Source organism: Barbus barbus, assembly GCF_936440315.1.
Source record: "Barbus barbus genome assembly, chromosome: 22".
In the NCBI taxonomy this organism is placed as follows: Eukaryota; Metazoa; Chordata; class Actinopteri; order Cypriniformes; family Cyprinidae; genus Barbus; species Barbus barbus.
This window is the reverse complement of record NC_136750.1, coordinates 28,573,980-28,599,261: the sequence shown is the minus strand read 5'-3', so window position 1 is coordinate 28,599,261 and position 25,282 is coordinate 28,573,980. Positions and strand designations below refer to the sequence as shown.

The window sequence follows — 25,282 nt, the reverse complement described above, 5'->3', positions numbered from 1 at the left end:
GGTGAATCTACATAAATATACACAGAACACACATATATTATGCAAACAAAACCTTTTATTTTGGATACGATTAATTGCGATTAATTGTTTGACAGCACTAATAATTTATAATAAATTTAATTTTTTTTATAAAAAATACAAACATTTTTCTAAAATTAATGTATTTAATTGGACTTTTTTGTTTTTATTTATAATAACATGAAATTATATTACTACATGATTAAAATTTATTATAAATTAGCTTTGATACTAGTATAAGTTTTTTTTACGTTTAAGTTTTTCGTCTAATATTTATATTTTAAATACTTTATTTCAATGAACAAAAATGAGTTTTAATAGTTTTAATTAACAAAATGATAACTGGTCCTAAGCCTGAGTGAAATGAGTCGGTGTCTTTTACCTTGTAGGAGTAGAGCACCTTGCAGGTGAGCGGGTAGTTCCTCAGGGTTCCTGAAGGACTCGAGCTGCTGTCGTCGTACGTCTCCATGTTCTCTTCTAATTCTTCTCCTTCCTCTCTGTCCAAATCCACCGTGGTCTACAGAGACATGACAACGAGCGTCACCACACTGGCAAACGGCACGGCTCACTTGTTGGCTCAGTATCGGTCAGTAACCTTTAAACTTTTGGCTTTTTTTGTGAGCTAACATACAACGGCATGGAACAAACAGCTCAACATAGGTGTGTGGACTCTACTTAGCATCCGCCCACACTTATAGGATAATCTCATTGGTCTAGAGAGGATCAGGTGACCATTTCTCCCAGGAGACAAAACGTGGCAAACTCATAAAATCATCAACAAAGGCCACTGGGAATAGACACACATACCTTCACAGGTGTTCAATGTGCATCTCACATAACCGGATTTAACTGGGTACAACAACGGATGAAAACTGATCCCGTGTCAGTCAGTGAAGGTCAACAGAACTGAATCATGGGACCAGGCGGGGTCATTGTAATCTGCAACCTGTGATGTGGTGGGCGGAGACTGATCTACAGGCCACGCCCATTACTGACATAACACAGCTTGTGATGAGGTAATAAAGCTTAAACACTTTGAGGTCACTTATCTTAACCCTATAAAGCCTACTGCACCAATATTGATATGGAAATTTCTTAAGGCCTCTAAGTTATCAACACTGTTGCAAAACCTGTGGTACACCCAAAGTCGTCTGATTAACAGCTTTAAATACTTGTTTAGCAAGTAAAAGGTCTTTTAGTACAATTGTACAAACTTCAGCTTGTTCTTCACGGTGAAATCTTTAATGATTTTTATAAAGTAACTGTAAGAATAGTTTTATTGTTTGCAATATTTCAATATTACTGGACTGAAGCATCTTAAGGTCATCATTATATATATAACTAAAGAGCTTTGATCATCAAAATAAGCATTTAAATATCATTTTACTGTGATCATTTTAAATGCATTTAAATATAAGTAATCTGTTATATTGTTGTAAAATCTGTTTTATATTATCATACAATGATTTACATTACAAATGATCAGAAATGCATCACTTTTTGACCATAAGAAATATCAGCATCTTTGCACATTTTTGTTTTTCCTCCTGAAATTTGAGCTTCATATTCTCACTTTATCATGATGACACTCAAAATAACAAAAACAAACTTTTGCATTTTGGGTTTAATGAACTGTATTAAAAACAAACAAAAAATAGATGATTTTTTTGATCTAATATTGCATATGCCAGGTGTTACAGGGTTAAAGTCTAATTTCCACAAAGATGTGTGTAAACTATCTATAATAACTTTCTCTTTTCATTTCATATATGCTTTTATCATCTCCTCTCATCCTAAAATATCCTCGTCTGAAAATAAACCGAGGGACAGAGATCAGTGGTTTCCCAAACTCACATCAGTTGCTGTCATCTCTTCTTGTCTTTAGCTTTCTCACATTCTGCTGTAAATCTCTCCATCTCTGTCTGTGTGCTGCAGGGCGCTGTGAGCTGAATATTAAACCACAGACGGAGGTCAATCTGTCTGTGCTATGGGCTAAACTCCCCTACATTATTTATATTTCTGCCGTCTTACCTAAAATCAATCTTTACAATGACCTTGTCACTCCATGCTACACTTGTGCTTCACACTATGTCCGTGCTTTAGCCTCGCAGTACTTCACACTCGTGCTTAATCACAGCACTTTTCCCACACATTCCTCAAGTACTACGGATGGAGTATATCAATTTATACTCAAAATTCACTTGCAGCACATGCTCTTCACTGACACTCTTCTAGTCTGCAAAATTTTGCACACCATACATATTTTTTTTTTTAAATCACTTTAGGTGTGCAAAAAGTGACAACTAGCTAAAAAACATTGGCATGTAACAGCCAGTGAAATATGAAGAGAGCAAAAAGTGTGAGAGACTACTTTTACCGTTTATTAATTTAGCAGCTGCATTTATTCAGAAAAAGAGAGAATAAGATTATTATTTGACTTATTTTGTCAAATAGGAGCTATTGTTGTATGTGTCTTTGTCTTGATTGTGGATTAGTTAAGTGCTAATGATAAAATATCTATAATAATATTAATGATAAAATATCTATAATTGTTTTAAATATAATAGATGATAAATATAATGTATAATAAAATGTGTATTTATTAAAACAAGTTATAAAAATGTATAAATAATTAAAATATTTATAATATAAACAAAATATTATATTATACATATAATTATTATAAATATATATTTTTAAATGCAATAAATATAATCAAATACATTTTAAATATAATAAATACAAACAGAACAGCTGTCTGCATTCATATTTCTGTGCTTTTTCCCCCCATTCTGTGCAAAAAATGCTGCAAGATATTCCTCCATTTCATTTGTTGACAGTGATCAACTCTTCTGTTAGTGTGTGTGTGTGAGAAAAATGTGTGTGCATCAAAAACACAAAAGCGTAAGTGGTCAAATGTGCTCTAGTCTTATAGACTAAAAGGCACTACTCCACCCAGAATCATAACTCACTGTCACATCTTCTAGCATCTCAGAGGGATTGGGGTCTGTGTGAGTGCATCTGTTGAGTTCAGGGGAATGTAGGTGGTGTTTGTCTGCTGTGATCAACATTATTTCTCTCTGCTGTGGCAATTGTTTGTTTAGGCTGGTCTGAATACAATGGCGCTGACAGAAACAGGAAGGAGCGGGTCGGGGAGGTTGGCAGGACTCTTTTATCAAATGCACGAGAACAAAATCCCACCTCATCTGCATCATTTGAGATGGAAACCACTGAAAGTGAGAAAATCTGCATGTAAACTCTTTGATCTCACCGACAGAGAGAGGTCGTGGTTGGTGAGGGTGGGCAGTGTTGCCCAGCGCTCGTTCTCCAGCTCTTCCATCACCTGGTTCATGGCGCTCTTCAACCACGTGTCCACAGAAACTCCCACCTGCCGCAGGAGGTCCAGACGCGCTTCTGATTTCAGCTTTATCGTCTGAAAAATACAAAGAAATACAGTCCTGTTCAGACATTTACTGCTTATGAATAACCAATTGTCCAGTGTGGTTCAGTGCAGTCTGGTGTGGTTAATGTTAGTAAAACAAAAATGATCAAAAATCTTTTGTGTTAATTGAAAAAGAGCTGAAATAAAAATAAAATAAAGCTAAATAGAAATAGAAATTGAAATAGCCGAAATAAATAAACTGAATATTTTATAATAAATATGGGTAACACTTTACATTAAGGTGTCATTTATTAACATTAGTTAATGTATTAACTAACATGAACAAACAATGAACAATGCATTTATTAATCTTTGTTAATGAAAATACAGTTGTTCATTGTTTATTCATGTTAGTTCACAGTGCATTAACTAATGCTAACAAACACAACTTATGATTTCAATAATGCATTAGTAAATGCTGAAATGAACATTAACTCATTAATAAATGCTGTAGGAGTATTGTTCATTCATAGTTCATGTTTACTAATTTACAACCTTATTGTAAAGTGTTACCTAAAAATGTTTATAAATATGTAAGTTGAAGTAGTAAATTACTAAAAGTAAAAATAAATTACTACAAATATTTAAATAGAAAATTACTAAATATTTCAAAACAAACATAATAATAATAATTAAAACTGAAACTAATTTAAAAGACAGACTTAGACTTAGAAATAAGTTGAAGTACTAAAATTACTAAAACTGAAATAAAATAAATTAAAGCTAAATAAAAATAGAAATAGAAAAACTAATAATAATGACAAAAGTACATAATAAAAAGACAAAATCTTCAACTAATAAAAATAAAAAACTAAATAAAAGCTTACATATAGTATTCAAGCAACCAAGAATTATTACAATATTTTTGTTAATTGAAAAAGAGCTGAAATAAAATAAATAAAATAATATTACATGTAAAACATGAAGAATTAAAATTAAAATATTGTGTTGGAAACTAACTGAAATAAACGTAAGTTGAAGCACTAAAATGATTAAAATGAAAACTAATGAAAACAAAATAAACAAAAGCTAAATAGACATTAAAACCGCCAAAACTAACAGAACTGACATAAATGCATTACAAAATGACAAAAAAAATAAATAAAAAAAAATAAAAAAAAAGCTAATTTAAAATAAATGAAACAGCTTACTTAAACTGTAATTTTCAAGCAACAAATAAGTTGTCCATACAAAAATGTGAGATTATGCCTGGGCATAAAATCTTAAAACTAAAATTAAAATCTATAATTCAGAATACTAATACAACTATATTAATATAAAAATATTACTAAAATAACATAGGCTCAGTCCAGGTTTACCAAACTCACTTTCAAAATGTAATTTTGCAGTCACATTTTGCAATGAAATTGAGTGCTGAAAACTGAAGGGTGTCAGATTGACTATAAAACAAACGGTGTAACAGCTTTAAAACAGGAGCGACAGCTATAGATTCTACTGCTGAATCAAAGTAGCCTCTGAAAGCACAAAGCAGCATTTTAAAAGACAAGCTAACGTCAGACAGAGACAAACAAAGAAGATAAAACTGCCGGGAGCGTGAGTGTCCCGTCCCGTCCCGTCCCGTCCCTGACGCTCAATAATGTAGTCTGGGGTAGCTGTGCTCATTAGACAGGTGAGGATCCTATACAGCTGTCCACCAGCTTCAGCGTTTCTCATTATCAGCCAAACTTTCTGAAGACTCATCACTGTCGATTTAGACAACAAACAGCTTTCAGAAGCCATTTCTGTGTGGACTCCCTCAGTCATTTATTTCTGTGTAATTCTGACGGGACAAGAAATTTCTAAGGAAATCATTAAAAAGCAATTATACTTTTAATATTTGTTGATGAGTAAACACAGATTCCTCTGGCACATTGCCTGGTGCCACATAACAGCTTAACATTTCCAAACGCAACTTTATGTTTCATTCCTTATTCTGTTTGTTGTGTTGCTGCTGGTAGTTCTTAATGGGGTTATTAAATATTTAATGGTCTGTATGTAATGGAGTTCAAAAGGAAAAACAAAGATGGTGTTTTATATACAACAATTAGTCCATTCAATTATGTAATTACTTATGTCATTAATTTGTCTCATTCAAAAATGTCAAATCTGTCATCATTTGCTCACTCTTGTATGTTCCAAACTCATACGACTTTCTAATGGTGGGATTTTATCAGTTACAAGATATGCAAGAACCAAGTTGTTTGGTGACAAACCAGATAAAAAGGCAAGTTTGAATGCATGTATGTATGTATAAAGCTTGAGAGCAATGCTGGAGAGCATCATATCCAGGGATTAAACCATTCAGTTTCAAGCTATTGCATGATTTACGAAGACTTAGAACATAGCGCACTTTTATGGTTCATTTATTGTTTGTTATTGCTCTTGGCCATTGAATTATTGTCAACTTAAATTTATTTATTTCAATAAGTTGCCAAGGCAGCATTTCTAATTTTTCATTACAAAATAAATAAAAAATGCTTATAATAATTATTATTTTTATTTCAGCTTTTTTCAGTTAAGGAAAATTATTTTTAATAAAATAAATTAAAGCTAAATAGAAACATTTAAAATACAAACAAATAAAAAAGTACAACCTTTTACAACTTAAACCAAAATTAAAATAATTAAAATAAGTTGAATTATTAAAGTGACTAAAACTGAAATAAAAATAAATTAAAGCTAAAAAAAAAAAAAAAAAAAAAAAAAAAAAAAGACAAAACACTTAAATTTAAATTAAACCTGAAAATAAAAAAGCTGAGGGTGATTCAACTATAAGAGAGGTCAGAGGCAAGGCCAGCAGAGGGCGTCTCGACTGATGGGTTCATGTGAAAAGACACGGCAGGACATCTTAGAGGAGAAGACATTGATCAGACAAAGAGACTGACAGCCTGTCTCTGAACAGATCGATAGAGAGGAAAGAGAAATGCATGCATTACAGAAAGACAGAGAGACATTAGGGACATTATTAGTAAGTACTTCTGCCTTGTTTGGTCTCAGAAAAACAAATGAAATGCTACTCAAATAAACGCACTATATAAAACTATTCTGTGCAAACATACACGTTTTTACAGCGCAAGTAAATACAGACTGATGCAATCAAGCTCCAAAAATGATAATCTACATTTAATACCAATTTCTGAGTGAAAACTGATTCTACATATATTTCTGTGTATTTGACTTATGCACTATATTCTTAGCCTTCTGAAGCGATATGATGCATTATCCAAGGAAAAGACAAAAATAAAAGCTAAAACTCATCTCCAGTCCACTCTTTTACTGTAGGGCAAAAAGCAGCGTGAACGTCCTGCTAAACTTCTCCTTTTGTGTTCCTCGGAATAACATGATGAGATCATTACGTCACCTCTGCTTTGCGCATGTTCTCCTTGGCCTCCTCTATTCGGAATTCCAGCTCAATCCGGCTCTGTTCTGTGGGCGGAGTCCCGAGCGTCTCGCATTCCTCTAAAGCCTGCCATAAAAACAAATTACCGCTAATCAGCTCAATTCAATTAGCTCATCAAGCAACTAACCTAAGAAAAAACAGCATCAGGCCACATTTCCTGCCGCTAATCTAACAATCACCCAGGACACGCATAACGTTTAACGCAGTGATTCACATTCCTGAATTATGACTAGACTTTCCCCTGAATCTCACAAAAACAATTTACAATTTTAGTAACATTGTGACCTTTTCATAATTACTGAGCTCATTTCTCTTTCAAATTATTTTGTCCATTATAAAGAAAGTATACACCATGGTAGCATCTGTTCTACCACTTTTATTTTGATTATTAAATATAATAATATTGCAATACAAAAATTTTGTATAATATTGTACTGCAAGAATTTGGGGCTGGAACTCACAAATAAAATGAAATCACAAATTAAAGTAAAAAATAAATAAAAATAAAACAAAAAACAACAAAATAAATAAAAATACAAATAAAGTCAAATAAAATAAAATAGTGACGGTTACTAAAATAGTTAAAAAAAAAAGAAAAAAGAAAGAAAAATGTGACCTGGATGGATTTTGAGAAACCTCCTGTGAAACAGGTTATGTTTTAGTCATCTGTAATTAAATTATTCATTTGCATCTCAACAGAATTTGTATCAAATCCTCAAATGTAAAATATCCAGAATTTGGGGCTGGATCTCACAGAATTGTCATGAAAATAAAATAATATTGCAATACAAATATTGTATAATACTATACTGCAACATACTTTATTATAGATAAAAAATACTGTATAAATAACATGCAACAAACAAACAATCACCATTGAGAATAATGCAAATGTCAAAAATAAATAAAAATCCTCAAATGTAAAATTTCCAGATTTAGGGTAAATTTCTTTTTTTTTCCTGACATGGACATGATTGTGAAATTAAACCTCATGTCTCATTTGTAATGATGTTTCATAATTTGTAATTACTATAAAAAATACTATACTATATTACTATAAAATGATTAATTTGCATCTCGATGCAAATTACAGAAGATTTTGAAGTGTTTAAGTGTGTGTGTTGCTGAGGTTTGTAATAGATTGTAAATGCGTGTGAATACGACAACCAGTGCCTCTCACCCGTTTGCAATGGATGATGTTTTTGTGTTCGCGAGCCACACGTGTGGCCCATTTCCTCGCTTCTTTATTGAGACTGTGTTCTTCGGTGGTTCCCGTCTCCGATTCCAGCTGTCGACTCTGAGAGAGAGAGAGAGAGAGAGAGAGAGAGAGAAACACACACACACACACACACACACAGAGAGAGAGAGAGAGAGAGAGAGAAACACACACACACACACACACACACACACACAGAGAGAGAACTGGTTACCACAGCAACACACACCTGCCGGAATCACAGGTCTGAGATCAGACTCATTACATACACAATTAAAAACACAAAAGCACAGACCCAGAAAAGTGCCGAGAACATTTCAACATCTCTGAGATCAGACCTGAAGCACACGAGGTTTAGTGGAAAAAGACTGTTAACAAACGACAGGTCTGAGGATTGTGGAGGAAAAAGATTGCTCGATTCTTCTGTCTAATGATAAGGGATGCAATGCAACATAAACCATTTTTTAGGAGGCGAGATGAGGCTCATTGTGAAACGTGCATGTACAGTAAAATCTAATGAACCCATTATGCCACCCTACATATTCCTTTGGTTGAATATTGAATTTCACTCACAAAAATGTCACAACATTATAAAAATAAAATGGGTTGCAATGCCAAATTCATGTTAACTTTAAACACTGCAGTATATTAAACATTAATATTTTGATTTAATGTGTAATGTTTTTAGTCCGTGTCTTGTCATCTATATACATTTTACTCTAGAAGCTAACTTACCAAACATTACAATCTCATATTCATTTTCCAATAGAAAATAGCCACCATATTCTGTCCAATTCTATAAGAACATCACATGCAAATGGCAGTATCCTGTGATATGAGTGGCAGTATTGCTGACTCTGCATCCTTGCGTGTGTGAATCAATACAAACCCAATCAGAGCACTTTAACACAACCGTCTTCACTCGATATTGCCAAATCAATCTGATGTCTACACGTCACGGCTGACAAGCGTTTCTCGAAAGGGGAAAAAAATGCATCCATGTTTTTCCTCTCGGCGTGACCTTAAGCAGATGTGGTGTATGTGTTTGAGGCACGCTGGGTTGCCCGAGTCTGCTGGGAAACACATGACAGTCTGCAGGGTCTCCATCTGGATCAGAGGCACTCATGAAGGCCTAATCAATCCCATGTGTCTCTGCTTCAAACTCTGAGACATGCTTTCTGGGAGAGCGTGATGGAATGCGTACGACTTTGACACTTTCTGCATGTCTGTATAACAGAAAATATTGTGTATCTGTGTGTGTGTGTCAATCCCAGGAACTGTCTCTGTGAGTGTTAGATGTGTCAGGGTCTATCAGCAGCTGACACCGCAAGGATTCGACAAGCAAAATTCAGCGTTACAGTGTAAAAGCCACTTTGTAGAATTTTTTCCCCCTAAAGTTTTATGGAAGCAGAATAATGCCAATAGTTTTTGAAACAAAGCATGCTGAATTCCACAAATCGAAAAAAAGATGCATTGCAATTAACAGTGCTTGCATTTCAATGCCTTGTATTTCCAGGACTTGCATTTGTAGCTGAAATTTAACATAGTTGTTTATTTAAGCTGTGAATATTTCAATTTCACCATTTTCATAATTAAAAATTCAATAATTCATATTCACCTTACAGAATTCACTTCCAAAATATTCAATCTCAAGACTTTTTATTCGTCACATACTCATATTATACAGAGTATGCATCTGTTTAAAAATACGATGTATAATATTCGACAGACAAATTTCGGTCATTTTGTTTCACTTTCCAAATTCGCTGCCACAAATTAAGTGGTTAAAATTCGGCAAAAAATTCAGCGGTGCACATCCGGGACCGAAGGAATAGCAGTAGAGCACCGATGCATGATCTCCAGCTGATGTCAGACGCTCACCAGCAGGTGGCGCAATCGGCTGTTGATGAAGGCCATATGTGGATCAAGTCATTCATTTACAAAAACTGATTTGCAGAAATGGAGCAAGCGCTAAGTAGAAGTTTTGATTATTTTTTATTCTTTATTTCGGTTGCTTGCTTTCTGTAACTTTGTATTATGGCTTGTGTGACGCTATGCTGTAATACTGGGGTTCCCCTCATACGTCACACTCCAGGATTCCCAAACGGCGCGTAACGCGCCTCAGTGATATAACTAATACAGTGATATAAGACCTCAGATCTCAGAACACACTTTACTGATGATTATGCGAACTATATCGACAGTGAAGCAGATGTGGAATATGAACTAACGCGCAAGGTTTCACGCAGTTTCCCTCAGAAATCGGTTAAAGAAAACGCATTACGCGGCTCAGTAGCAATGAGAGCTATTGTTAGGCTTGTTTAAGATGCGCCTCGCCTGATGAAATAAGCCAAGCGCAGTCAAGACGGACAGTTCTGACCTCTAGAAGTAGAACAGATAGCTACGAGATCAAAGGCGGATATCGCGTTATTCTCACTCATGTGCTGTGCTGCTGATAAACGTGATATAATTTCAGTTCTGATGCTTTTATATGAATATAAATATGATAAACAAGACACTCAAAGTGCTTGCATTTAATCCCATACGAAAGAAAGACGCATTTATCATACATTTCTACTTTAATACAAATTTTTATAGAAATATGACAACAATCACATATCTCACACAGAGATCGCACTGTCATAGTGTTTGGGAATATACAAGAATAATTTAAATACACAATCACATGAAATCAGATAAAAAAATAAATAAATTAAACATTTTACTAGAGAACGCAGCATCACAGTTGTGTGAACCAATGAGCTGTTGTGTCTCAGTCAGTCGTTTCCCATCATGCTCTTGATCAGCACACAGTCAGTGGAGAGCAATCCGAGTTTTTTGGCACACTTCAGCATGACATCAGAACAAGGTGGACGTAACTCGGACACTTATTTATTTATTTTAAAAGATGTTTATAGTAACTATCATTTATTTGTTTTTCTCATTATATCTCTTTTTTGTTATTACTATTATTTAGGTATTTACTGTTTTGTATTCTGGCTGTGTATGTATTTTATTGCTTTGACTATTTCCCCTCTGAATGTTATATGTTTAATAATAAAAAATGAAAATCTTGGACACTTTTCTAACCGGCATGCATCTCGCAGATTTTGCTCATCTCAAACAAGCCTATTAAAAGACCAAACTCAGATCTTACTGATCATGCAAACAGATGAGGATATGAACGCTGAACGCGCAAAACCGCACGTTAATTTCCCATAAAGAAAACACTTAACGTGGTTTGTTGCCTCAGTGATGATTAATGATTAAATTCAGTATCTAATTAATCAAATTTGTTACTGTATATTATGTACATTTAAGCAGATGAGCTCAGAATATGAGCCCACAACCAACAAGTTTCCCCAAACCATTTTTTCTCCCATAGAAAACCAAGCGTGGTAGTTTTTGGTTTGATATTCGCCAAGGCTGCTTTAGGGACCGTCTGCACATTTATCTCACAGTACAAAACGAAGTAATAATTTATTCAAATGAATGTTTACAGTAAATGAATAATTTACTCAAACTGACTAAATAAATATTGCAAATATCTCGCCTTAGACAATACTTCCCCTATGTACTCTACACAAATAGCCTATTTTTAAGACAAAAACTACAGTAATTCACCAGAATTGAATTTTCCTGCTCCAAATGTTGTTACTAGTGACCAGACTGACTTACTACAGTTGAATTTTTTTGTCAACATCTTCCTCACTGTACATACAGTATATAATTATTCTTAAGAAATTACTGTAATTTTTTTTTTTGTAGTTTGTAGTACATTCCTAATGACTAGACTGACTTACTATAGGTGGAATTTTGCTAATACCTCCCTTAATGTACATAAAGTACATCAATATTTTACACTACAACCTTTGGAACATGACCAATTCCTTTTTGGGCTCTTGCAGATTTTTTTTGTTTTGTTTTAAATAATTATAAATTGTACATACAGTAAGGGAGATATTGGCAAAATGTCAACGTACTACAACCTGTGGAACATGAAAAACCCTTATGTACCCTTATTTTTTCAAAAAATATATTTGTGTACTGTACATACCATAAGGGAGATATTAGCGAAATCTAACCTGTAGTAAGTTGGTTTTGTACCTAGCAACGTACTACAACCATTGGAAAAATGAGAAAAAAAAAATCTTTCCAGGGATTTTTTATATGTAAATAATTGTGTACTGTACATATATAAAAAGGGCGGTATTGGCACAATCTCATCTGTAGTAAATCACTATGAGCAATACAAGCTTTACAATTTGAAAGTGTGTTATTTTAAATGTTAAAAGTCATTTTAATTTAAATACATTGGACGCTTTAACCCAGTCGGTGGAATTGCCAATTGGGCTGCTAGCGGTGCAAACATTACCCACTTCACGTTTAAAATTAACAAAAAAAAAAAAATGACGAAATGTCCACAAGTGCACAGGCTAATGTCAGCATGCAAAGAACAACAACAACAAGTTGATGATGGCTGCACGAGACTGATGCATGATGGGAAATCAAGTCCAACAGACAGTGTGTACCTGCGCCAGAGTCATTCTCATCACACTGACCGCCGATGGCTCAATGTCCACCAACTGCTGCACAGAGCTCAGAGTCTGAGCCGGAGAGGAGGAAAGATGGGCGCGCACACACACACACACACGCGGTGGGGTTAAGAGAGGGTTAGAAACAGACTGTTAGAGGACAGAAAAACAGGGTTAGAAATAGCAAAGCAGTCAGAAAGATGTTCAGAGGTGTTAAGGCTAGCAAACACAATACATACTAACTACTAGAGCCGTGAGAGAGGACAATCACACTACAGCATTCAACACTGAACTACAGGAAGATGGAAGGAAGAGAGAGAGCGAGCAAATGCTAACCATACAGTTAGTTGTGGAGTGTTTGAAAGTGATTAAATACTGATTCATTAATTGCTTTTAATAATTTAATTGATTAAGCTTATTTAGTCAACTAATCAATTTTAAGCAAAACTGTGACCATTCCAGCAGTTTAGTCAAAAACACTGAAGGCATCTGAAGATAGAAGATTTGATTTAGGTTCATTAACATTACTTTATTAATATATAAAGTAGCATGTTAAGTATTTTATGATCAAAACAAAATAAAGAGAAACAGACATTTTTTTCTTCTTTTTTTTACATTTTTTCATTTAGCAGACACTATCCAAAATGACTTCCAAAGCAGCAGATCTTAAAGATGCAATAACATGAGAACAATAAAACGGTAGAAATAGTGTGAAACACAACAGATTAAAACAGGGAGGAATTTATTAGAGTGAATTTTTTTTTTTTTTATATATACATTATATATATTTTTTTTTTATATAATGATTTTTTAATATAATAATGATGGTACTAAAATGAAATTCACACTAAAACACATCACTAAGCTAATTCCAAAACCTTTATTTAAATCATAGTTAAAAATATAATAGTAATAATTCATCGATCAGATCATTAATTTTAGTGACAGTTATGAAAACTCTACAGCTAATTAATATAATTAATTTAAATATGCTAATTTATCAAAATCTAAAAAAACAACAACTCACAAACAATACTGAGAAAAGCCCTTCAAAATAACCTTAACACATTATTATGACAGACATGTAAACCGTGAACAAGCATTAAACTTTATATTAAAAATGAACTTTTTACATAAAAAAAGGCTTTAGAAGTCAAAATAATTCAATTTCATATTATCAGGCGTTCTGGTGTAGATTTATCACGGACTCACACAAACATGATTCTCATTTAAGCGGTACTTTCAAGCTTGAATTGCTCCGACGGAAGGATCATTTTTTATTACGAAGTTTGTGTATGTCGGTGGGCACGGTATTAAATCAGCCTGTTAAAATATCATCAAGTTAGTTGTTAGCACACTAAACTGAAATCAAAGTTTCAAATAGGATAGAAGAACGCAGACAGATACAAAGTGGAATGCTATGGCTGAGAGAACACGAACTAAATATCAAGCACACTCGAGCCGAACTGAAGCATAACGAGAGAGCGCTCACAAAACGAGTGGTGATTAAAGCCCGAGCAGAGACAGACGAGAGTTTAAACAGCGGGACGTTTCTTCATCACCACGGGAACAAGAAATTCTGTTCCCAGAGACTCCGATGCGTCAGGCTAAAAATAGAAGGTGATGAAATTTTTTCTGCACAGCTGTGAGATAAGTGTCGATGACGTTGTTAATGCTGAATAAAATCGGAAACGTTTGAACACAACTTAAATCTTTAAATAGAGAGAACAGCAGAGAGAAGACCAAGACAGGAAGAGAGAGCGCTGATACGCTAAATAATGAAATCAACCAACCAACCAAATCAAAAAAAGATGTTTGTGTGAAAACTGGAGGTAGATTCCCTGCCATAGCATGGTTTAGGCTAAATAAAATGTCATTTGGGATGACAGAGAATTGATATATAGATATTGACAATCTAAAGTGATTTTATGACTAAAACACATTTTTGTGTAAACATACACTACTGTTCAAAAGTTCAGGGTTGGTAAGATTTTTTTATGTTTCTGAAAGAAGTCTCTTTTGCTCACCAACACTGCATTTATTTGATTAAAACAGTAAAAACAGGAAATATTATTAGAATTCAACTGTAATATAATTTAAAATGTAATAAATTCCTGATCAAAGCTGAATTTTCAGCATCATTACTTCAGTCTTCAGAAATCATTCTTATAAGTCGATTTGTTGCTCAAGAAAAATTTCTGATTATTATCAGTTGTGCTGCTTCATATTTTATTTTGTGGAACTATGATACATTGTATTTTTCAGGATTCTTTGATGAATAGAAAGTTGAAACTGTAACATGACATGACTGTCTTTACAGTCACTTTTGATCTATTTAATGCATCCCAAACCTTTTGAACAGTGATGCATGATTCATAAACAAGCATGCGTGAAACTCACCATATCGCTATCGCTGGGCTGGAACTGGAAGTCTTGTGCTTTGTGAAACACTGGGTTCTCCTGCAGGAACAGCTGCTGGTTGAAGTCCTGCATCACCTGGAGATAAAAACACAGCTAATTAACAAACATATCAAGATGATGCAAGTGTATCTGACATGCAACACTGTTCCTTTAAAGGGAGAGTTCACCCAAAAACAGACCTTTTTCTTTTTTATTGGAACATGATAGTAGATATTTTGAAACACATCTCAGTGCTTTTTATGCACACAATAAATCTTAACATTCTGCAAACTATCTTTTGTGTTCTGCAAAAGAAAGAATGTCGTACAGGTCTGGAATGACATAAGGGTGAGTAAATGATGACAGAATGCACATTTTTGCGTGAACTATCCCTTTAAGAGCTTGTGCAGGAAAGATCCTTGCGTAACTCTCTCTCTCACACACACACACACACGTCACAATAGTGGTATGTAATATTAGGCCCCCTTGGGCAGTGAAATAGTGCTCAGACAGATGTGTTTGTCAGCGCAGTGGAGGAATGATGTGTGTGTGTGTGAGGGGATTTCTTCATAGGGGAGCCGATAATGAGGCGCTGGCAGAGAGAATCTTTTTCTGGGAATGAAGAGGTAAATTGAGAGAGTGATGAAACTCACTCGACTGGACTTCTCCAGCAGGAACTGGAAGGTGCTGTGGACAGCTTGAAATGCTTCCAGCTCGGTCCGACAAAAGGATATCAGATAATCCTTCACATGGTCATAGACGTTCCCCTCCAGACCCTAGAGAGAGAGAGAGACAGATTACATACTCTGTGTTTGATCTGAAGAAATAACAAATGGCCTTGAGCTTTCAGAAAGGGTCAGTGAAACAAGAATGATAGACACTACAACTACAGACAGACAGAAATATAGACAAACAAACAGAACGACAACAAAACAATGGTTGACAGAACAATAGAATGACAGATAGGGAGAAAGAATAGATAGAATGACAGAAATAGAAAGATACAAAGAATGATTGATAAAATGACAAAGAATGATAAAAACAGATATGGTAGAATAAGAAAAACAAAGAATGATTGATGGAATGAAAGAAATATAGAAAACAATACAAAGATCGACAGATAACATGACAGTGATTGAAGGAATGATAAATAATGATATGTAAATCGAATATAAAAGGACAGAAAGAAATGGATAGAAAGATACAAAAAAATGAAAAAAATTAGATAACCACAGACAGAATGACATTGATTGACAAAAAGAATGACAAATGGAAAGACTGAAAAACGACAGATTGAATATACAGAATAACTGAAAATATAGAAAAACTATAAAAGAACCAGAATTAGAAAACGCTGAATGATAGACAGATACAATAACAGAAAGAACAATAAACAACGGTGGAATGATGAGAAAAACAACAACAGAACTATAAGAAGCATGATAGTGAATTTAGAACAATAGAAAGTTATTAAAAACAATAGACAGTATGACAGAATGAAACAACAGAATGCTTAAATGATCAAAAAATGACCAAAACAAAACATCAGAAACAATAAAAGTCAGTTATTTGAAAAGCGTTTGTAAGAGAGATGGACAGAATGTCCAGTCGGCCCCCTTGTGGCCAAACGAGCGTCGAACAGACAGACTTTTCTCTGGTTTTCTCTGGACTGTGTGACGCTTGGATCAGAGCAGATTGTTCAAACAGCAGCAGCTGCTGGGAAAGGTTAGCCAGTTCAGATTCCAAGGCCTCAACATGCAAAAACAAAACTCGAAACCTCTGCTTTCCCCCTCCGTCTCCCTCTCTCTCTATCCCGCTCCCTCCATGTTCAGCAGCACTGGGAGGGAATGTATTTTGGAAACAGGCTTTGAATGGAACGAGTGAGCTGGAAATGACACAGACCCGACCACGAGCCGCTCCGTCGGGTTACAGCAGGTGCCGCCGCTGTCAGGAAGCACTCGAGTGTCATATATGTGAGAGAGATGGCGAAGAGAGAGGCTGTGCTTCCTTCTGATAGGATCATGTCTACCTCCACCCACCACACTCAAACCCCATAACACCCGTGGACAGAGAGCAACGGGACCAGCTTGCTGTGCTTTTCTAGCCTTTCAAAGTTGCAAGAGATTTTAAAGGAATATTTCAGCCAAAAAAACAATATTACTCACCCTCGGGACATCCAAAATGTAGATGAGTGTGTTTTTTCATCAGATTTGGAGAAATGTAGCATTTTATCACTTGCTCACCAGTGGATCCTCTCCAGTGAATGGGTGCCGTCAGAATGAGAGTCCAATCAACTGATAAAAACATCACAATCCACTCCAGTCCATCAATTAACATCTTGTGAAGTGAAAAGCTGCATGTTTTTAAGTTGTTTCTAACTTCAAACTGTCGCTAAAATACAAATTCTATATCCATAATAACCCTTCCGCCAGAGAAAAGTCCGACTTCTGCTCCCCTCTCACATCAAAATGAGACAAATCCACACATATACACCGACAAATATGTTTAGAGCTGTTTTGGCTTGTAAACGGTGCTTGATCTGTGCAGTTTTTTCTCCTGATTCAGACCAGATGATTTTTTCCACTGGAGAAAGCAATATTTAGTCATTTATAACAAACATGCAGCTTTTGTCTTCTCAAGATGTTAACTGATGGACTGGAGTGGTGTGGATTATTGTGATGTTTTTATCAGCTGTTTGGACTCTCATTCTGACGGCACCCATTCACTGCAGAGGATCTGTTTGTGAGCAAGTCATGTAATGCTACATTTCTGTCCCCAATTTTTTGGGGTGAGCTATTCCTTTAAGCTTGCTTGTTTTGTCAAGGCTGTGCATTCACAAACTCTCCAAAAACACACCCAAATGTGTCTCCATGTGTGAAAATCTATAATTCACGTGGCCCGTGGTTACGAGCACACCCGGACAGACGGGAACACACGCATATACACACAACACAGGAAAAGACATAAAGCAAACACATGCATCAGCTGAACAAACACTTCTGCTGCATAATAAATGCTTCACTTTACACCCCAATGCCTCCTGCAGGGAATTAATGAACCCCTCACACACACACACACACAAACACAAACACACACACACACACACACACGGTAAGATTTCTCTAAGACTCTATATGAACCTGTGGTGCACATTTAGCAACGGCCGTCTGCTGGATATAAATAGAGGCTATCAAAATGAATATGCAAGTTATTTTTATACATTTTCTTTAATATAAAAGGGAAAAAAAATCTTCAACCAATCATTATAGTTATTTATAACGCAAGTTAATATTCAACATTATACAATACCGTAATATGTTTTGATATTTCTGAAAGAAGCCTCTTATGCTCACCAAGTCTGCATGTATTTAATTAAAAATACAGTAAAACAGTAATAATGTGAAATATTATTGCAGTTTCAAATAAATGTCTTCTATTTGAATATATTTTAAAATTTAATTTATTTCTGCGATACAAAACTGAATTTCCAGCATCATTACTCCAGTCTTCAGTGTCACATGATCCTTCAGAAATCACTCTAATATGCTGATTTCCTACTCAAAAAACATTTCTTATTAATTTTGAAAATTGTGCTGCTTTACTCTTGTGTGATATATACTTTTTTCAGGACACTTTGACCCATTGAATGGTTTTGTAAATAGCACATGTAGTAAAATGTAGTGATTTAAATGGTCACATCATTAACTCACCCTCCTGTATGATAATAGATACTGGTTAGTAATTGGTCACACGGTGAGGTGAAAGAAAGCCATACAGGTTTAGAACAACATGAGGGTGTGTTAATGATGACAAAACTGACATTTTTGGATGTGATTCTCCTTTAAGCTTTCAGCAGACATGTTAGTTGTATATAAACTATATATGTGTGCATTTGGGTGTTTCTAGGGAGGCCACATTTTTTCAGAGTTCAGTAAATGTCAACTTTCTATAAAAAAACAAAGCAGAAGTGTGACGCGATGCTGGTGGTGTTTGTAGATGACAGCTGGTTCACACACAAAAAGGAATAAGAGTTAAGAATACATGCAAAACACACACACATCTGACAAAGCTGCTCTAACCTCTTTCCTCACATCTACAAGTACAAAACAATACAACAATGACAAACTGCGGGGAAAACCCATAGCCAATCTTGACAGCAGAAAACCCCCTTTCTTGTTCTTCTGTGGTGCCGTTAAACATTTAAGGCAAAATAAGGACTAAAAGAGAGACTTACTCAAAACAGGATGATGATGCAATGTGAAATCAGAGGTTTCTTTGCAAAAAAAACTGTGTAGCAACAGATCTTGCAATTTAGGAAGTTTCAACTTGTGTTCAATTTAATGAAATGATTCAAGATTTTTTATGGAAATGTGTTTTTTCTTCAATGTGCTTTCTTTGTAAAAAAATAAGTGCACAATGAAACTACATGGCAAAGAACACTGCAATAAAGTTTTTAAATGGCTATATTTAGCAGAATGCAGGTCCCATTGACTTCCATTGAAAGTGCATTACTCCGTGATCGCTGCTTGCAAAACTCTGAGGAACAAGCAAAATGATTTTCTAAGGCAACTGACATTATGCAACTTAGTCAATGAGCTTAACTTGTAAATTAACCTGATATATATATATATATATGTGGACCACCAAATTGAGGTTTATAAAGCAGGGGGCGCTACAGAGCAACTGCCACAGACACACGGCGAAATGAACCTGGAAACACTTATGATGAAGGAAAAAAATGTGCAAAGAAAAGAAAAATTGGACAAGACAGGGAAAAAGAAGTCCTTAAATCCGCCCTGACAGCAATGGAATATATATCTAAGAATATATCTGGAAATATGACTTATGAGACTATTCTCATTTATAATCAAGTCATAGATATAGAGCTATAGAATATTGACAGTAACCAAGGTTACGGCTCAGCCAATGGGAGATGAGGAGAAAGGCTGTAGTGGGCCGGTCGTTCGGCAGCTGGTGGAGCCTGAAGCGCAGATTCTCCATCTATCAATAATTTAAGCCAGATTCTGTCTCTCTCGCTCTCATTCAGACTGCATTCATATGGCTGGCGGTCAGACACGAAGCGGGTGGAACACAGATGATGTCCTCCAGTAAGAACAGGAGGAGACCAGCAGTTCAGCTCTGGACGCAGTAGAGAAACATAGCTAATAGTTGTGTTATGAGACGTATGAGACCAGATCAAGTGGAAAAATGCAAAGAGTAGAACACTCACTGTATCCTCAGTGCCACTGGAGCTGATGATTGACAGCCATCTTTTGTAATGTTGACAAGCCCAATCACACATTGGTGGGTGGAGTTAGTGTAAATAGCCTCTGCCAACAAGGTGGGCTTTTTGCACTTAGTGTAAATAGACACTCGGAAAAAAAAGGCTGATATGTGCACACCTGTGAAGCTGCTTTAATTAAAAAATAAATTAAATTTAAAGCAAACCAGGATTATTATAGTTAACTAAAACTACAAAACTACAAATAAATTAACTCAAATAAAATATAAAAGACTCGATGTACTAAAACACCTAAAACTGAAATAAAAATGTAAAAACTATACTGACATAGAAAAATGACCAAAAACAAACAAAATTACTAGAACTGTAACTAAAATTAAAACAGAAAATATTAAAGTCAAAATATTAATAAAAAGCTACAACAGTATATCAGTGATACATTAAAACAAAGTAAAATAGCATAAATTAAATTAAAAATAAATTATAAACAAATGGTCTTCATAAAGAAAATATATAAAACCTATACAAATTACATTTCCAAATGTACATTTTTAAGGTCTTTCTAATGATATCTTACTAAATTATCAAAATAACAAAAAAAACAAAACAATTAAAGCTGCTGCCTAATGCTGCATAAAAGCATCTGTTAAATGAATAAATGTAAGTTGCTTGGGAACTGTACATAGAGTTACACTAATACACCATACTAATTGATGAAAAAATTACTTCTTGTTATTAATAATAATAATAATTATATATATATATATATATTTTATATAAGAGTAACTTTCATCATGGTTAAGGGGGTGTAAGGTGTTTCACTTTATCACCTTTAAATGTGTTTCTCTTTAGTTTTGTTCATCTTTAGTTCATGCATCACTCATGCACTTCCAAATAAAACTTCTTAAAAGCATTTAATATAAAGCTTCTAATTTGACAAGCATGTACTCTGATGCCAGATTTAGAAAAGTTTGCCTAAAGGGTGATGTGTATCTTTTTTGCCAGCACATTCTCCCAGATATCTGTTCCCAAATGTCCAAGATTAAGAAAGATGTTGAATTCGAGAGGGTTTGTATCACTAAATAAGGCCATAAGTGGAGCGGCTGTCAGTCTGTGGAGATGAAGCATAGATTTATACTGGCACATACATCCACTGACCCGACCACACAGCATCAGTGGACACTCGTCATATTTCAAGACCTGAATAATTGGATAAAAATGTCTTTGCAAACAGGCTCAGTGCTCAGACCGTACATGAGATTCGTTAAAGCCAACATTAAATCAAAATCACCCTATTTACAGTCGTAATAGATGCTTCTGGTTTTACTGTGAATGTTTCATCAGCGCACATTATTCCAAAGGGGGAAAACAATCGTCCTCATCTCTTTCATCAAAGTAATAACCTGCTCCACCTCTGAAATGAATGTCCTTTTTGGCTGACGTCACTAATAGGTCATGGTTTAGTTGGTTTAACACAGCCCTGTTAACACCTGCTTGTGAACTCTTAACTACACCATCTGGCTCTATTGATGGAGATGTGCATTCTGATAAAAATATAAATCGTAAATATTTCATTCAATTAAACTAAATGTTTTATCCATTCATATATTTTCGCAGCTCATCAAGATACTCAGTTTTTTTTTCATATTTTGAATTAGTTGTTATTTTTATATTTTTAAGTTAAGGTTTTAGTCATTTGTTGTGTGTTTTTGTCATTTTTATTTAAATTGTGTATATGTCTTTATATTATTTTCATTTCAGTTTTAATTTTTGTTATTTTAGCACATCAAGTTAAACTAAATGAGAAAATGAGAAATGTTGCCAACTAGCTGAACAAATAACACACACTTATTATAGATTTTCTTTTATTTCAGTTAACGTTTATATTATTTCCAAGATGAGAGATTTTTTTTTTGTATGCGTTTAGTTAAATAAAAGGTCTGTGAATGCTATTTCACATTGTTGTCATTAAGTAAAGGTAGAAGTTTTGTGAGTAGCACCAGATTAAGATTAAGATTAAATCTAGGTTTATCTAATAATCCTGTTGTACCAACATTTAAACTTTGTTAAAAATAAGCAGACTTACCATCAGTTTGATCCTGGTTTTAATTTACATTTAAAACAGTTTACCTTTAAAACTCTGATTTAAATATCAATTATGGATGAACTTTAAATTTACAGGTTAAAAGGAAATGGAATATTAACACTATTGCTGTTTAATTACAATAACGAATCTATCATGGCAGACAAAATTACTCGTTTTAAACTATTAAAATAAACCAATATAAACAAATGTTTGATTAAATCTAATTTATGGTTAATTAATGTATGGTTAATGTAATCCCAGCCTTGTTCTCTGAGCTGTGATGAAGTCCCATGAGCGTGGAGGCGCTGTGAACACATACCAGACGTGCTTCAATGTTCTAGCCAACTTCTGTCTATTACACACACAGCCAGATATGCTGGACCACAAACACCAAACATTCAGTTACGTAACAATTACAAGCATTTACCATCTGCACAAGAAAGAAACCATAATACAGTCAGCCAGTGTGTTTACATGCACAACATGATACACCATAACTACCCCAAATCAGCTTATTACAAATACCTGAGGAGATTTAATCACTTTTCTCAGTTTTTAAAACTCAAACACAAATGCACACACCAGGTGGTAAAGTAGTTTTTACACGTTAATGAATGCAAACACACTCAGTGACATAAGACTAGACCGCTCTTATCCAGTAAAAGAGCAGAGAAAGAAAGCATGCAGCTATTTCTCTCTGCAAAGGAGCTTTTTCCTGTGAGGAAATCTACACAGGAAGTACATAGTTTGATCTGCCCATAGATTACATCATTGTCTGACCCACTGTACTAGATTCATGCCAACACACATGACTCACGTAAATACATAACCAACAAATCAGAAATCATGACAATCGATATTCTGTCAAATTAAATCAAGCACTGTTAATGCAGAAGTTCATGCACCATAAAAGTCCTTAAAAGGACAATTTAGACAACATAAGCGCAGGTTTTAGAATTAATGAAGGGCTTTAATAAATTACTTTCATGCATTTATGATGCTAGGTTCAGAGGTCATCGCAGCAGTGTTGTTATCATTAACTAAAACTATTAAAAAAATCATTTTTGGTGTTTGAAATAAAACTGAAATAATATAAAATATAAATATTAGATGAAAAACTTAAACAACTGAAATAAATACATTTAAGCTGAAGTACTAAAATGAGTAAAACTAAAACTGAAATAAAAAAATTACACCTAAATAGAATAAAAAAAAAAAAAAAAAGACAAAAGCAACAAAATTAAGATCAAAATATTAATAAAATATTACAAAAAATAAATACTATGATAGTCTATAAATGCTAAAATAACACTGCATCGCTGACCGGATATGATGGGGCTCACCTTGATGCAGTTGACCAGGTCGGTCTGGTAGTAGCGGTCGTGATGTGCGTTGGCGGCCGCCAATGTGAGAAGATATTCGTTCCTCGCGTGGGTCGCTTTGGAGTTACAATCGCTCCTCTTCGCTTTCAACTGAAACACACACATAAGGTCTAAAACTCAAAGAAGTGCAAAGCACAAGACTCTGGAACATCCATTTAAAGGGACAGTACATCTATAAATTACAAGTTTGTCATCATTTACACATCATTCATCAAGTCATTTCAACACTGTATAATTCAGACAGACAGAGGTGTTTACCTTCACACTGGCCTTCTGTAAACTTATCCGGGACTGGAACAGACCCAGCTTCGACCTGAGAGAACACAGAGCAGGTATTATAAATCACAGATATATCAGACCCGGCGGAAGGAACAGGCAGGATAAATGAAAGCCCAGATCAAAACCATTCCAGATTTGTGTTGAGGAGGAAACAGACATTATAAATCAAACTAGAGTGGATCACTCCTGCAACCTGTGAAAGGAAGGAAGAGGCTTTATAAAGCTGGCATGAATCTGGCTTTGCCATTGCTGAGATGACGACTTCTCTTAAAGGAACAGTTCACCCCCAAAAAAAACAAGAAAAAAAAAAAAATTATATAAAAAATATCAAAATATCTCATTCTCATTCATGCTTCCGTTCTGTATATTCTGATTTAAAACCAAAGCCATTTGGTGACATTGATGTCAAAAACTACTAAAGTGATGCTGTAAAACCACTGGAATTTGGAATAACATTATGTTGATTCACTTCTGGGTGAACTATATTCTTTGAAACCAAAAGTAGTTTTTTTTTTTTATAACCAAATTTTCCAAAACCATAAAAGGATGGACAAAATTGCACAAACCATCAAAATTTTAATCTTAACACCTAACTTTCTGTGTCAGATTTACATCTGGATTCAGAGATTAAGTCTACATGACAGAGCCGTATTCATTAGCGATCAGAGTTGTTTTGGGGTCTGATACAATTTGATTCATCAAGTTTGCATGAAATTAAGAACACAAGACAGATTCTGTCCCATCTTCCTTCTACTGCTGAGAACAATAACTGATTCTAATTCAGCTTTACTGCCAGCCATGCTAAGCAGCACAACATCGATAGCCAAAATCAATAGAAGAACTGAGTGAGGAGCTCACAACACCGTGCCACTGGACTCGTCTTTCGCCTCTCTGTCTAATCTGGTTTTGGCAGAGGCTTTGAAATGGCAACTGTAGTGTGGGTACAAATGGCCCTTGAAGATGGAGAGAGATGGTTGAGTGTGTTTAACACATTCTGCATCGGGTTAATAAATTGCTTTGAACAGAGTGGGGTATTCCCTACAGGGGACTTAAGTATCAGCCACAGAAATGCATATTTAATGAAGGCATCTCAACACAAGGCCACGTCTTTTATATTCTTTGGCACTTTTAATGCTTTAGAGTTTGTGATTCTGAGCCTAATATCTTTGATAAGGTGGAAAACTGCTCAGAGCGATAACATTTTAAAATTACAGTACCAAAATATGCAAATTTTTATTTTTAAAAGGCTCAAAAAGCTCAAAGAGTTGAGCATGGTGCTAGC

General features: G+C 34.8%; 1 protein-coding gene across 3 annotated transcripts in view; it reads right to left on the bottom strand.

Moving 5' to 3' along the window:
- Positions 1–25,282, bottom strand: part of LOC306888561 (F-BAR and double SH3 domains protein 2-like) — an 81,688-nt gene that overhangs the window by 7,397 nt on the left and 49,009 nt on the right. Inside the window, exons 7-14 of one of the 3 annotated variants that reach the window (XM_079446939.1) lie at positions 23,980–24,034; positions 23,683–23,811; positions 15,665–15,787; positions 15,012–15,107; positions 8,041–8,157; positions 6,822–6,926; positions 3,290–3,451; positions 401–535 (exon numbers count right to left, since the gene is read on the bottom strand). In XM_079446939.1, the coding sequence (XP_079303065.1) occupies positions 401–535; positions 3,290–3,451; positions 6,822–6,926; positions 8,041–8,157; positions 15,012–15,107; positions 15,665–15,787; positions 23,683–23,811; positions 23,980–24,034 (922 nt within the window). The remainder of the gene's footprint in view (positions 1–400; positions 536–3,289; positions 3,452–6,821; positions 6,927–8,040; positions 8,158–15,011; positions 15,108–15,664; positions 15,788–23,682; positions 23,812–23,979; positions 24,035–25,282) is intronic. The other 2 variants (XM_079446940.1, XM_079446941.1) reach the window with 2 other exon arrangements.